A 16,335-nucleotide genomic window follows, 5' to 3' on the forward strand; every position below is an offset into this window, starting at 1 on the left:
CTGCCCCGAGCGCCGGGTGCGGGTTTCTAACAATGGTGCGAAGCGCCGGCGCGAACCCCGCGTCCGCCCAGCGGTGGTAGAGGAAGTGGCCGGGCTCCGGGTGGGGTGGGCAGGGAGACGCCCCCCCCGTCACTCGCTCGCTGGAGTTTGCCTGCGCGCCGGGCCTCTCCGGCCTCGGGCTTCCCCTCCGGATCACCGACGGCAGCTCGAGCCGGAGAGTATGGTGCCAGCGCCCGGGTTAATCTAGTCCTCGGCTCGCTCCTTTTTTCCTCCTCTCCCTCCTCCTTTACCTCCTGTCGGTGCCGCCTCTGGGTTCCCGGCGTGTGGGAGTACAACTCTCTGCCTCTCCAAGGAGACTGGCTTGTGACCACCTAACCTAACTTGCCCATTGAAAGCAAACCCAGAACAGCTGGATAATGTCCACTCCGAGCAGATTCAAAAAGGACAAAGAGATCATAGCCGAGTATGAAAGTCAAGTCAAAGGTAAGGATGGGAGCGGCCGCCTTGCTCCTTTTGTGTGCTTGCTTGTCATTGTGCTCGGGGAGTTGCATTTCTAACTTGGGATCTGCGTTGGAGGAAGGTTGCTAGGGACAGTTCGAGCGCCTGGCAGGGCCACCCGGGGCTTCCTACAAGCCACTTCCAGTTCCAGTCCTAGTCCCGTCAGACCCACAGGGAGCTGGAAAGCGGGTGGCTTTCTCTGGCTGCCAGCGCGCACCTCCAAAAGGGAGAGAACTGGCTTTAACTTAACCACCTTCAGCTGTGCAACTTACATGGTGGCAACTTACATGGGTGGCAGGCAGCAGTAGTGTTTCCTGCCCAGTTATCATCATTATCATCGTCATCATCATCTTTGTTATTCTTTTATAATGATACCATTGTCACAACATAATTTTTAAGGAGTCGTTTTTCTGAAGTCTGGACACGGAGTGGTCTAGAGCTTCATTGAATGCAGGCAGTTTTGACATTTACACTGTTCACTCTTAATTTATTAGGGCGAGGCCCCTTTTTATAAAACAGCTCCCTAGGAGCCTGGCAGTTAAACCAAGCAAAGACTAGTGGAATCTGACTCCTCCTTTATAATGGGCCAGAATTTAGTGCCATCTTTCACACTCACACCGGAATATTGCTTTATCATTTGCTGAAAGCCGATTACATGTAAAATGAAGGTTTGAATGTTTAAGTAGTGATTTCAATCTATTTACATTGTCAACTAATGAAGGAATCTAAGATTGATTATGCATTTTTACTTAACATACTTTGTGATTTAAAAATATATTTTCTCTTCAGTTCAAATATTTTGTGTTTCTGTTGAGATGTTTCATAAATATATTTGTTCTTTTTTTCCTCTCTTGTGGGAGTAGCTTTCTCTGTTGAGACAATGGTTGGAATGTTTAGGTCACTACTGTTCTTTGGACTATTCAATGCAAAGTTCATTAAAATTGTTACATAGACACCTGTGTATGTACAGATACACTCTTATGTGAGGCCAGGGAGAAAGGAATTCCTGTACTCACCTAGGGAAACGCAGGAACCTAGGGAAACGCAGGAGCAGCCTGGGTGTTCTTTTGTATGGTCAAGTTGTGAAAATGCCTGGAGTCCTGTGAGAGGACCTGATAGGGGAGTATGAAATCTGGACCAAGATGCTGGGCAAACACAGTGCAAGCCCAGGGACTCCTATTTCCTTTTTGCTGACCCCTCCCTCATGGAGTTAAGCTAAACATGGCTCAGGAAGATGTTTATCTGTGTATAATTAAGATAATTTATACTTAGAGGAACTGGTTCCATTGGCATGAAGTTTTATTAGCAGAGAAGTAATTATTTCCTTAGAGACAGGTAAACTTTCTAATGAGCATAACCTTTCTTTTCTTAATGAGTCGAACACAGTTTAAAACCTTTCATTCTAAGGTAGAACTCCTCTTCATAATCACCAGTTCTTCAGTGCATTTATTCCACATGGCTCTTTGTGGCAGGCAGGTCTTCACGGGTGGCAGTCTGGTTTTCCTGATGCCTGGAGCACTGGCTGCTGAATGTACTTCCTAATGTTGGTTTAGTTATTTATGCTCAGAGGTCATTTGTCCATGTTCGAGTCCTTATCTGAAAAATATTCTCATGATTAATTTCTCTCAGTATGCAATTCGTAGTCATATGGTTACTTATATGGTTATTTATATGCTTAAGAGTATAGACCCGCTGTGTTGATTAAAAATCAGTCAAATGGGATGTGTTGCAGTGTTTAAAATGTGTATATCAAATTCAACCCAAGGAAAAATGGACATGGTGAAGGTTATTTTGGGAACAAATTGTGTCCCATAGAAAGTGATCTCTCTATTTCTTTCAATCTTCCTCACTTAATACACACTCTGGAATCCTTAGGCTGCTTTATGACTCTTGACTACACTTGACCTGCCCTTCTCATCAGAGCCTATGTCCAGATTTTAATTACCTCTCCTGCAGTACTTCTACATCCTGTGTCTAGCCCAGGTCAGTATATCCATACAGAAATATAGGAATAGGGTAATATAGTGGAATTGGATCTTAGACGCATTTAATGGATTCACCTGTACTTGTAGGCAAAATCAAGAAGAGAGTGGGAGAGAAATGACCGTCAAGTAGTGCATGAGACCAGCAGTTCTACACTGTGAGAGTAGGTTCCTTAGGTAAGGATAGCCTGAAAGTCAGGACTCCAGTTTTGTGTCATTTCCTGAGTCTCTCTTTAAGGCTGAGTGTGTTACCCCAGCAGAGTGCTAGTCCAGTGTTTAAAGATGTGTATTTTGAGAACAACTAGTTCTTAATTCTAGCTAGCTATTTCATCTGATGGCAAACAAAAGAAATGTGGCCTATTCTATTGCTGAAGGAAACCCTGGCTGTGTTGGCCTCCTTAGGAGAAGGTATAGGTCTGTCCCAATGAATAAAGATATTGGACTCTCTGATCTTTGCTTTCACTTTTATCATAATGAATTCACAAATACGGTGTATTATTTGAGTTTTCAAGGAATTGAAATGTAATGCAATAGAAGATACATAAAAATAATAAAACCACGTTCAGAAAAGTATAGCACAGAATGTAAGGTGACTTAGGTGTATGGGTGATTTCAAGAGTCATTTTTGATTATGTTTGTGTGTGTTTTACCTTCTGATTTAGAACTGAATGGAGTATTGTCTTATTCTCTTCCATTTCCCTAAACCAGTTGCATTTATTTCAGAAATTCTGAGGTAATGGTTTGATCTAAAGGAATGACTTCAGATGTAGGATTTTGCCCCTATGGCTGCCTACACATATTTTGGGAACAGACTTCATGGAGTTATTCTCAACTGTGAAAAGAACCATCCTAGGTGTATCATTTTATGCATAAGACCATAAATTTATCCAATTAGATGTGTCATATTGGGCAAGTCACTTAGTGTCTCTCTCGGTTTTGGTTTTCTTGCCTATAAGATGAGTTTAGATTCTTTCAACCCTAAAGGTCTTTGAGTCTAATTGAAGATGTCACGTCAGTTCGTATTAATCACCTACTATAATTTTCAAGTTTTTTTTCCACATTTTCTCAGCTGTGTTGTTTTGGAAGAATCATCTTTGCTTTCACTTTTATCATAATGAATTCACAAATACGGTGTATTATTTGAGTTTTCAGGGAATTAAAATGTAATGTAATAGAGGATACATAAAAATTATAAAACCACGTTCAGAAAAGTATAGCACAGAATGTAGGAGGAGAGAGAACTCGAGTTATAAAAGCAGTTAAAGATTAGATAGGTTTAAATCAGGGACAAAGGGACCACAAGCAGTAATTTAAAAGGAGTGTCTTTGCTAGGAAGAAAACTACTGACCATTTCATGCATGTCGGTCAACTTCCCAAAGATTTAGAATCCAGAGAAATTAATCTCTTGTTTGTGTGGCCCCTTAAAAAACAAGCTTGTCTGGAAAAATATATGAAATGCAAACCATTTGGCTGTGCAGCTTGCTAGCATCTCTGGCAGAAAGTTTAGCTAGCAGTGGAAAAGATTGTTAACATGTGGCTAACAGAAGATTTGGGGGTTATCTGTGGGTTTTAGTGATCTATGTAATTTTTGAATTCTACAGCAAAAATATTGTAGAGCACATGTAAAAAAATACTGGTTCATATATGAGAACCAAAAATATCAAAAAACATATTTCGTGAGATGGAATGTGTCGATGGGAGGTTGTGTTTGCTTTTAATAATGTGCGTTCTTCGTTACTAAGAGTTGACAGCTCTTATTTGCAATATTTTCCTAGGGATAATCTCATACTCATCTCTATGCCATATGTACAGGAAGTACCAAGAAAATCTGTTGTTCTTTGACCACTCTGCTGCCTGAACTACAAATAGTGCATTTTGGTAGCAGATGGAACATGAGGAAATGCTAGCTCAATTTGATATGACCCTGTGTCATACAGTAGGTTTTAATAGGGAAATTAAAAGTGCTACTGTCATTAATATGGAACCTGTGCCTGCATCTAATGTTCTGTCATCTAACATGGAATAGAAAACAGCAATTTTAATTATGAATTAAAACTTTATAGCTGGGAGGGACTTTAGACACTTCCTGTCCAACTCACTCATTTACATGATGCAAGGAGGCATAATAACAGAGTTACACAGTTAACTACCAGGGACTAGAACCCAAGTCATCTGTTTTTTAGTAGCAGTGGTTTACTTTTAAATTCCTCGCAAAGTAGAATAGAGGTAGAACACTTATCTATTTAGACAGTATTCATTGAAGGAATTGTATTTGGACCTAAAAGAGAATAGCAACTCTGGTCTGTTAACAGGAGTTAGGTGAATTGATGAACTGTAACTAAGTTGTTTTTTTCACCAAGATCATTTCAAGAAACCATAGTGCCCAGGCAGCAGCTTCACATGGTGGCCCTAAGATCAAGAAAAACAATGGTGAATAGGTGCACATGCAACTTGCTCGATATTTTGATCCGGCTAATTGCAGCCATTGCAATAAGCCCTCTCATGTTGCCCAGAAAACCTGATCAGTTACATGGAGTTCAAAAAATGTTAAGGAATAGTTTTGGAGAAATTTTTGAGCAAAAGCATGTCCCAACACACAGTGAGGTTTGGAGTATGTGAAGGATGGTAAACCTCAGCCCTCACCATCCAGGTGGGTTTACGTACTCCTGTGCTGGTTCGCCCAGTTTAGGAACCACCCATATCCACCTTTGGTTCCGGTTTGAAAGTTTACTTTGTAGAGTGACCAGACCCTTTTTTTCATTCGTGCTATTTTCACTTCAATTCAGACAACTAAGAATTTGAATAGAGGAAAGGGAGTAAGCTGTATGTCTCATCACTCAGTCTATTTTTGTTTTAGTAGTTCGAAGGCAGAGGTTGGAATTAGACAGTTGCTTGAAGAGATTTTTTAGTTATCTGAAAGTATTTTTATTTGTTGGTCATGAGTTACTTTTTGATTGACAGTGTCGATATTTCAGGATGAGAAGAAATAGAACACAGTGCTTAAGAGCAGAAACTTTGGTGTTAGCCATCCAGCCCTGCCACTAAATTAGATGTGTGATCTCAAAGAGTCAATTTATTCATTTGTAAAATGGGGATAATGATAGTACTTGCCTCCTTGTCTTTGTGAGGCTTCATGGAGGTGATTTGTGGAAAGCATTTACTACAGGCTTGTCACATAATAAGTAGTCAATAAAAATTAATAATCGTTTGTTTAATTCTGGTTTCCTTTACATCTCTGCTGCTTATTACAATCTGACTTAGATAACCTTTTTGAAATTCAAGTACATTATCTCCAATCTGCTACCTGAAACGATCCCAACGTGGGCGCATCTTGAATCATCCTGATAAAATGCCATGTACTTTTGGAATGGAGTGAGTTTCATGGTGGAATTAAAAAGGTAGATGTAATACGCAAACCAGACAGATTCCCAGTTTCTTGTAAGGCAGATTATATATTGTTATTATTGATTTATTTAATCTATTTTAAGACATAGATTTCTGCGACAATATTGTCATTTTTTATCTAAATGTAAGTGACAGAGCCTTAAAGCACATTTCCATGTGTTAGCTTACAACTTTTGTTTTAAATTTTCTAGACCTTTGTTCAGTGAAGCTATATAGAAAATGAAAACTGAAGTCCAGTCAATCGACCTTATTCACCTGTGGTGAAAAGGATTCTTTTGACATCACATAAAGTCACTCACTTGATTTCATAGTCTTGAGAAAAAGATTTTCTTTTAAAATCAATATATCATTTGCTTTTGTTTCATTAGAAAACACTTTTTTCCCCAGCTCTATTGAGATATAATTGACATGTAACTGCACTTTGATATTAAAAATTATTATCTGTACATCTCCCGTACCTCCTGGTACAGGGCTTCATTGAACAGTACAGAGTAAATTTTGGATTATTATCCCTTGATGGTGTTAACTAATAAAGATTTGAGGCTGTAAAACAGAAGTTTATTTGGGATCTTAAAGGATTTGAAGCCAAGAGACACAAATTCAGGTAGTGACTCAAACTGCTCTCTGGAGAGAACAAGGAAAGGCAAAAAAACACAAAGTGTAGTTCTTTCATACAAATGAAGGATTGCTGACTAGGTTAACAGGGATTGGTTAGTTCCAGTATGCAAACTAGGAAGGTGAAAACGGCAGAAAAGGAAGTGAAGTCTATATGTGTCCATGTAGCAGTTGTTCCAGGATGTTTATGGCTCTAAGATGTTCATGGCTTGGCCTTGAGTTGAGCAACAAGCTTAGTGACTTAATAGCAGCTCCACTTAATAGCAACTCCGAGAACTGAGGCACAAGCTGTGCATAGGCCCTACAGCCCTAATAGTCTCCTGACTCTGTTTTAAGTGGCTCTCTTAGCAATGCTTATTCCCTTTTATTTTTTTCCATTTTCAATCATATAAATTAACATGATGAGCATTCAGAATTATCCAGGGTGTCTAATGAAGTATTAGCACAAAATTAAATTGAATTCAAATTGTAACTTCTTTAGAGAGTCACAAAGCTGGAAACAAATGTCCAATGGTGGGGAATGGTTAACCAACTTGTATACAGAGAATGTTATGAAGTTATTAACAGTGGTTTTCGAAGAACATTTTATGCTATGGAGAAATATTTTATAATAATTGGGGGGTAGGGGGCGGGGAAGACCGTAAAAAACATGGCAATGGCGAGCTAAATGGGTGGATAATGGTGCCATGAACTGTGTGTCTGCTATTCTTAGGGGTGTGATTTCAATGTGAGAAAACTTAGACCTGTCTTATATGACACTTGACAAGTAAATGTTTCTTTGACAAGAAAAAGTTACTTCCCTGTTAGATGTTCTATGAATCCGAAAGTTTACAATAATCATAACAGCATCTAACAGTTACTGAGCACTAACGGTGTGCCAGTCACTGTGGTGACATCTTTGTACGGGTGCACTAAGCTTTATATGTACTTACCAAGCTCCCGTGCTTGACACGAGGAATTTCTGGTTATTTTTCCTGCATAATATAGGTTGTACTTTCTGTATTTTGGACCGTGGTATACCCTGCTCCTTGGTAGTCTTCCCTGGTGTGATGGAGGAATCTCACTTTGAGCTCCGCCCTTCTCCAAGATGGGGGTGGGGCAAGGTAAATCTAAGCAAAATTTTGTCTCTGGATTGAACTTCTGATAATCAGATTTGTCCATGGGACAATGTCAGACTTCTCGTTTGCTTACAACTGTGGTTTTCCTTGCCTTATGTTCAGCAGTAGCAGCGTGCGTACATGTGTGTGTTTGCTTTTGACTTTTAGTTCATCTGAAATTTGTTTTTCATGTTGTGGACTAGTGATATATTCTTAGTTCTTTTCATACAGATGACCAATTTTTTTTAGTTCCATTCGCTAACTAGTCTCTTCTTTTAAAAAGCGATTTACTAGCTACTTGTGTCTTGATTAAAATTTCGTATATGCATGAGTTTTACTCTGGACACTATTGTGTTTTACTGGTCAGTTTATAGATTCTTGCACCAGTACTACACTATCTTGATTACTATAGCTTTATAATAAGTCTTTATATATGATAAGCCAAATCCTCCTTATTCTTTCTCAGAAGTTTCTTGGCGATCTTGGTCCTTTTTCTTTCAAATACATTTTAAAATCAGCTTTTCCTGACATGGAAAATCTACTGGCATTTTGATTGAAACTGAATGAAATTATTAATCAGTTGGAAGAGAATTGGCATCTGTCTGATACTAGTTCTTCCTACCCATGAATATAAATATTTTTCCATTTATTTAGTTGTTTTTTAAATATCTTACTATAAAGTTTTATATTTCCTATAGTTTTGGTTATTTCTATTTCATGATATATACAGTTTTTATTACTTAAGTTCATGAGATGTCTTTTTAAATTGTTTTTTGTTTCTGGTACAGAAATGCAGTTTACTTTTGCATATTGATTTTGTATCAACCACTTTGCTTTATTCTTTCTAATTAATTATTTCTAGTAATTTTTTCATTATTTTTGGTAAAACTTGTTTTGCAAATAAATACAACTTTATTTCTTCCTTTCCAAACTTTATGGATTTAATTTCTTTTTCTTGTATTTTGCCCTAGGCAGAATTTTGAGTGCAAAGTTAAAGTGGCAGCATTGTCATTTTTAAAAGGAATGCTTTTAAGTTCCTCCCTTAAAGGATAAGGATTTTCTTTCTTTCTTTTTTTTATTATGGATAGTCTTAATCAGGTTAAGTAAAATCTTTTATATTTCTTGCATACTTGGAGTCTTCATCATTAATAAGTGGTCGAATGTTATCTTTTTTCTTTTTGCACCAATTAATAGGATTTTTTCTTTCACTTGTTAATGTGATGAGTAATACTTATATAGCTTTTCTAATATTAAACCATCTTTGCATTCCAGAATTAAACCTATCTTCATCATTGTATTTTATATATGTAAACAGTTGGATTCGGTTTGCCGATATTTAGCTTAGGGTTTGGTTTTTTGGTTTTGTTTTGTTTTTGGTCTCTAAATTCTTGAATGAAATAAGCCTAAGGTTTTTCTTTCTGATAATATGTTTGGGTTCATATCTAAGTTATAGTAGCTTCACAGAATTCATTGGAGAGTACTGGTTCTCTTTCTGTTTTGTGGAAGTGTTTGAAATTTGGGAATATTCCTTTCCTTGAAACTTTGCTAGAACTGTTAATCTTAGTCTAGTTATTCTCTTTGTGTGGAGAACTTTTTAACTGCTAATCAGCTGTTAGTCATTTTCTTTATTAGTTAACAGATTATTCTTTCTATTTCTTCTGGCATCAGTTTTGGCAAGTTATATTGTTCTAGAAATTTGTTCATTTTGCATGTTTTCAAATATATTGACCTAATGTTGATAGCATTATGGTTGATCTATATGAAATATAACATATTTTAAAACGTTTATTTCTGCCTCTTTTCTTGCTGAATCTTAAACAGAGTTTATCTATTTTTGTTGGTTTTCATTTTTCTTTTAATTTCTGCTCTTTACTACTACTTTTGATTTTCTTCGGGTTTATTCTGTTTATTTTCTTAAGCTGGATACATAGTGTATAAGCTTACTACTATAAGCATGACTTCTTTGACACATGAGTATGCTTTTACATTTAAAAAATAAAAGTGGGGAAATTTAATTTATCTTCTTAAAAGACATAATTACATTTTGATCTGAGACTAATAGTGTTTGAAATTAGTTGGGGATTGTTTCTTCTTGTACTGTTTTCAGGAGGAGTTCATGTAAGATTGGAATTATCTGACTCTTAAATGTTTGGTAGAACTCATCTGTCAAGTCATTTAGGTCTACTACTTTCATCAAGAAAAAAAATTGTCATTGCTTCCAAATTTACAAATTTTCTAAGTTACTGACATAAAATTATTTATAACATTCTCATATGTTTTTATTCTCTTTGTCATCTACAGTTATGCCTCTTTGTTAATAACAATTGTTTGTGTGTGTATCTTCTTTTTCTTCCTTGATTGACCTTGCCAGAGATATGTTTACTTTATGGTCTTTTCAAAGAACCATTTTTTTGCTTTTTTGATTTACTATATTGCATATTTTTTATTTCTTCAGTTTATCCTCCCTATTCCCTTCCTTTAACTTTTTTTGTGAGCATTATTTTACTGATCCTTTTTTAAGTTCTTATTTTACAAGTTCTTATTTTTACTTCTTTTCTATTGTAAATAAATAAGGTAATAAAATTTTCTCCAAGTACTGCTGTGCCTACATTCTACAAATTTATATATGCAGTATTTTTATCCTTCAGTTATGTGTATTTCCTAATTTCCATTGTGATATTTTTCCAGGACTCTTGATGTTTAAAAGTGTGTTTAAAATTTTCTAGGTATAGTTATTTCAGTAATCTTTTTGTTATTGATTTCTGACTTAATTGCATTGTCATCATAGAATATGGTCTGATTAGAAGTTTTTTTCTTGATGGCGTTTTCTTTGACCATACTACTTAAAATAATAAGCCTCAACCTCTCCTGGTCCTTCCCATCTCCCTCCCTCTGCTTTATATCTCTGCATAGCACTTACTATCATTTGATTTCTTTTATACTGACTTTATATTGTTTTGAAGCTTTTAAAATTCCTTACATATGTGAAAGCTGGTGATATAATTAAAATCATATTTTAAAAACATTTTATCCAGCATTTTGGTTTCAGCCAGAAGAGTCATGCAGTAGTACATATCTGAATTTACTTACAATGCTGTAGGAAACAGAAGACTAATATTCAATGGTGGGTTGTTTTTTTTTTAGCCCATCAATACATTATAGTTTTTTAACTGAGATATAATTGACATATAACATATTAGTTTCAGGTGTATAACGTAATGATTCAATATATGTAAATATTGTGAAATGATCACCACAATAAGTCTAGTTAATATCCGTTACTACACATAGTTACAAATTTTTTGTCTTGTGATGAGAACTTTTCAAATCTACTCTCTTAGGACCTTTCATACAATTATTTTTAATTTATCCAATATCAAGTTCTGTTTTAGAAAGAGAATCCTATAGTATATATAGTTGAAGTTACTATGGGAAGAGTAAAGCTGGTTTTTCTCCTAAAGATAATTCCAGGAATCTGGTCCTCGCCATCCAGAATAATGTTTACAATCTGAGATCCATACACTGAGGATACCTGTACAAGAGAGCAAATAATGTTACACTAACACTTTTAAGTTCTTCATATATAGGTGTCTGCACATGGAACATTCCAGGATAAATGGCTTTTAGGATGAAAATGTGTAGTGAGGATCAGTGAAAGGCAGAACATGAAGATATCCAAACTTTTCTTAGTAATCTGAAGTGCCTTTGGGAGAGTCTGGTCTTCCATTGTTGCAGTTTTCAGGTGACAACTTTCCTTTTGTGGAGTTGCTTCTACCATTTTATCCCTTGGAGCTTTACTCCCAAGCTGCCTGCAGAGACCTGTAATACTGAAGAGGTAGCACCCTCCAGCTTTCTTGGCATCACAGCACAATAGCTGCCTGGCAAGAGCATTTACAAAAGTCCCAGCAGTTCTCAAAGTGCTTGATGTTCCAGTTTCTGGGCTGTCAGTTCTAACTCCCTTCTCGGTAGGTTTTTGGAAGACCTCTGGACTTTTGCCCTTTGCTTTTATTATTCTTAAGGTGTGGCTTACAAAAACAGCTCTCTCCCTCAGACCTCCAGCAATTAAGATGGAAAACAATAGGTGCTTATCTTAAGTCAGACAATTTTCACTTCTGAGGAAGTTCAAATTTTAGTCTGGCTGTGAAATTAGCATGTTTGAAAAATGGAATTAAGCCTCCAAGTGTTATTCACCAAGGAGAAGTAGGAAGAGAAGTCAGTCTGCTCATCTTGTTTTCTGTTTGTTAATGGCTCTGTGGCATGTTTTGACACAGAAGTTCTCCTGTGAGGATCAGTGGTGGCTTTTCCCTTTGTTCATATTGATCGTCTGTAGTTTGAATACAGTTAGGTCAGATTATAATCCGCAAATACCATGAGAAATTCTAAACTCAGAGCCAACTATGTGATTATTGCTGCAGAACTGAATGGGACCTGCTCCCTGTCCTTATAGGATGGGAGATGAATCGAGGGGAGGTAAAAGGAGCACCTTTTGAGAAGGCGCTAGTTGAGCAGCACTAGAAAGTCCAGGACAGTTTTCTGTGGCCGACGCTTTGGTTCTATTAATTTACCTTCATTTTTTCACTGTGCCCAATTTTCACCTTTCTTTTCATCATTATGGACAGTGGACCCATTTCTTGCTAATAACGTGGCACAGAAAGCCAATACCTTTTGAGAATTTAGCAAAGAGAGTTTGTTAGATTTTGTGTTTCCTAGAAAAGAGTTTTCTGGGTACATTACCCCCTTTTCTGCCATTTCACTTTTTAAGATTTCATTACTTGTGGTCAACTGTGGTCTGAAAATATTACATAGAAAATTATAGAAAAAACAATTCGTAAGTTTTTAATCCTGCGCCATTCTGAGTAGTATAATGAAATCTTGCTTTGTCTGCTTTGTCCCACCTAGAATGTGACTCATCCCTTTGTCCAGCATCTCAACGCCATATATGCTGTCCACTCTTTGTATATGCTTACCCACCTGTTAGTCACTTGTTATCAGTGCGTCTGTTCAAGTAATTTACTTAATGGCCCAAGAACAGTAGTAGTGATGCTGGCTGTTCGGATTTGTTAAAAAGAAGCCATAAAGGGCTTCCTTTAAGTGAAAAGGGATGCATGTATGTATGGATAGGACCAAGCAGTATCTATAGAGTTTGATACTATCTGTAGTTTCAGGCATCATCTGGGAACAAATGAGAAGATTATGCTTTTGACAGTGGTTGGAATAACTACGATTGTTTTTATTTGTTTGTCAAATGATTTATTTTTGGCAATCCTTAATGAACACCTCGTGCAGGTTAATGGTAAGCAATCTACATCTATAGCTACAGTCATAGAGAGAAAATAGAATTCATTATCCCTCAAGGTTCTCTAACAATCACGATGCAAGAAATTTTAACAAAGTGCCTCTTTGAGGCTGAATGTCAGGAAGCCAACCAACACAATTCTTTGAAGATTGGGCCCAGTATAGTTTCTGGTGGTTGGTTAGATGGCTCCCATTGCTTTTCTAAAGAACCATTAAAATCCGTATTTTTAGTGATTGCTTTGTAAGATTTAAGTTTGTTAAGAAATTTTAATCTCTCTGGAGATGAGTGCTTTCCAATTATTTAAGAAAAAAAAATTGTAACTAATTAAGACAATAGCTTCAGGTAGTAGTAATAATAATTATTATTATTACCAAAGCTCACTTTCATTAAGACCTACTACTTCCCGATAGCAATGCTAAACTCTTTACAGGTATAATCTTATTTAATTTTCACAACAATCTTAAAAAATAGACGCAACCATCATACTCATTCTCAAATTAGAAAACTGAGGTTCCAGAGGAACCATAATTTGAATTGGATTTATCTAAAATATTAACCTCTACACCATGTTGCCTTTCTAAAGCAGGCCAAATCACTGAAACTGAAGATTAAAGTGTATAGAGGCGGCCAGTGGTGAATGTCACCACTATTCCGTTTGAAGGACAATCTTGTCTCTAAATCACAAAGAACAAGTAATAGTAATAGCTATTAAAGGGATAAAGCAGACAGCTATGTAGTTCTATGGAATGGTGCAGACCAGTACTACCCAAATAGTCAATGAACTGTTTGTTGCAGATCCCCAGTGAGATAAAGAGCTTGTGCCAAGACCTAAATCATCATATCACTGAACCGTTTGGTTTGGTTTTTATAGCAAGGCTCTCTGGATAAAGGAAGCAGTGCCATGATTTACTTCATCTTCTCACGGACTGGTGATAAATAGTTGGCTGACCAGCACTGGTCGACAGACCCACTCTGAGTAGTACTGGTATAAATATATTGTTGAGCAAAAATAAAGGCTATGGTAACTATTCTGCAAATGATTACGTTTTTTCAGTAAATAGATAAATGTATAAATATTATGAACACAAATGGAAATGCTGACATTGGAAGGATATACCCCAATGAAATGGAGGATTTCCATTTCTGCCTTACCATCCTGTACTTTAGCCAGCAAGTTTTTAATAACCATAAAAGTTATATAAGTGGACCGTTTTTAAAACAGAAAATGTTTTATTTCCCTACTTTTACTGTGTACTTTTTAGAATTGATTAAAGCCCATACTTTATTCAGATTACCTTAGTTTTTACCTAATGCCCTTTTTCTGTCCCAGGATCCCATCCAGGACACCTCAGTACATTTAGTCTTCATGTCTCCTTAGGCTCCTCCTGGCTATTAACTCTTTTGTAACCCAGACTATATTATTGCTTCCAGAGCCAGAGTTCACAAAAGTGGTGATCCACTAACTTTTTCTGAGCACTTACTATGTGCCAGACAGTTTTTTGGTTCAACACTCTCCTTGCCTCAACAATCCTCTGAGGTAAGTACTGTTCTTATCTCCATTTTATAGGCAAGGAAAGTAAGGCAGGATGAGTTAGCAATTTGCCCACAGTTAAATAACCGGAGAGTGGCTGGGCCAGGATTCAAACCCCATCAATCTGATTAATTTATTGCATTAATTTTATTAAATTATTTCACAATTCAATTCCAAGACCACTGGAGGAAATGCCTGGCAAAAGAGAGACTGCAATTCTAACCAAACTGTAATAAGTAGAGTTCCCAGCTTCAAACAACAGGTATTTATTTGTAAATTATTTATTTGAAAAGTATAGAAAAATATATATAATTAATCTTTTAAACTCTAGAGAAATACAATCAATCTTACAAACAGACTTTTGGTGACATATTTAAGACTTTCCGTAAATATTTTTAATACAGTTGCAATATAAATTCAATTAAAAATGGAGCAGCCATTTGAAAAAGCATAATTAACTTTTTGTAATATAGTAGTGTCCCCTCATCCAAGGGCAATATAGTCCAAGACCTCCAGTGGATGTCTGACACCACAGATAGTATCTGTGAGGATCAATGATGGCTTTTCCCTGTGTTCATATTGATCGTCTATAGTTTGAATACAGTTAGGTCAAATTATAATCCGCAAATACCATGAGAAATTCTGAACTCAGAGCCAACTATGTGATCATTGCTGCAGGACTGAGTGGTACCTGCTCCCTGTCCTTAGAGGATGGGGAGATGAATCGAGGGGAGGTAAAAGGAGCACCTTTGAGAAGGCGCTGGTTGAGCAGCACTAGAAAGTCCAGGACATATATATATGGTATATATATGTGTACATGTGTGTTTCTTTCCTGCCTTTGACCATGGCGGCACCCTTCCTAAACACAGCTAACATAGACACTCATTGCATGTCCTTGGTCAGCAACTTACTGTCATAAGTCTTCCATAACTTCACTCTCATTTCTCCTATGTCTTCCCCTTTGGGTATTCACTGTGCCATTAAAGTGTTTATAAATTGATTTTTATGGAGTAAGATCTAGTCTCCCCTAATAATAAGAAAAAAATTGGAGTCCAGACTATTACTTGGGACCTGAGGCAAATGCCTGGTTATTATATAAATGTAGCTGGTAGTTATTACTGTTACTGCCTATAGTACCAGCAGCTAACATGTTTAGTGTGTTGCTTTTGAGAGAGGTTATTTTCATATTTTTAGGGAAAATGAAACTCAAAACTTAGAAATCTGAAGTAGCGTAGCTTCCCTCACATAGATATTAAAGGATGGAGCCACCAGAGTTCAAACCTGTGTTCCAACCATCTTGCAGAGTGAGGTAAGAATGCTGCCTCATGAAATGAAAAATGCTTAGGTTTCATGTCAGTCCCTCTCTTTAAATTTACAAAAAGCTAGGAAAAATAATTGCCATCTTTGTCTTAATAAACAGCTATATCAATTCAGATAAAAGTGTGGTGTTCTTCAAAGATTGTGTACTAACATTAAATTGTTGCCTTATTATCTCAATGGGTTGATTACTTGATGAGGAAACTCGTGGTGGAGTTGCCTCTTTGTATGCAATAGAAAAGGCATACAAAGAATAGAATAGGGGAGAAATATTTAAAAGTCCTAAACTGGAACACTTGCTAAATTTAGTGCCCTGTTCTTGGGGATAATAAGAATCTGCTGGCTCAGCTTCTTTCTTATTCCCACTGAAAGGCCTTGCTGGTTCCCAAGTGAAGAGGCTTCTCCGTGTCTTGATTTCTCTTGGGAAAGAAGTTACATCTCTTTAGCTAGCTCTCTAAATTTACTTTAAGACTTCGCTTTTTGTTGCTTTTGTTCCTCTTTAAGTGGTGTGAGGACTTCTGATAGAACCACTGAGCCTGTATCAGAATCACCTGGAGGAATTGTTTAAGCAGTATGCTGGCTCTCCCCGCCTCC

At 36.8% G+C, this 16,335-nt stretch overlaps 1 protein-coding gene across 2 annotated transcripts in view; it reads left to right on the forward strand.

The window, feature by feature from the left end:
- Positions 1-12: 12 nt before the first annotated feature.
- The window catches only part of SRGAP1 (SLIT-ROBO Rho GTPase activating protein 1), a 231,133-nt gene continuing 214,810 nt past the window's right edge, over positions 13-16,335 (forward strand). For both annotated transcript variants that reach the window (XM_006923700.3, XM_025040948.1), the window contains exon 1: positions 13-483. In XM_006923700.3, coding sequence (XP_006923762.2) covers positions 417-483 — 67 coding nt within the window. In that variant the 5' untranslated portion in view covers positions 13-416. The remainder of the gene's footprint in view (positions 484-16,335) is intronic.

This window comes from Pteropus alecto, unplaced genomic scaffold, assembly GCF_000325575.1.
Source record: "Pteropus alecto unplaced genomic scaffold, ASM32557v1 scaffold76, whole genome shotgun sequence".
NCBI classification, from domain to species: Eukaryota; Metazoa; Chordata; class Mammalia; order Chiroptera; family Pteropodidae; genus Pteropus; species Pteropus alecto.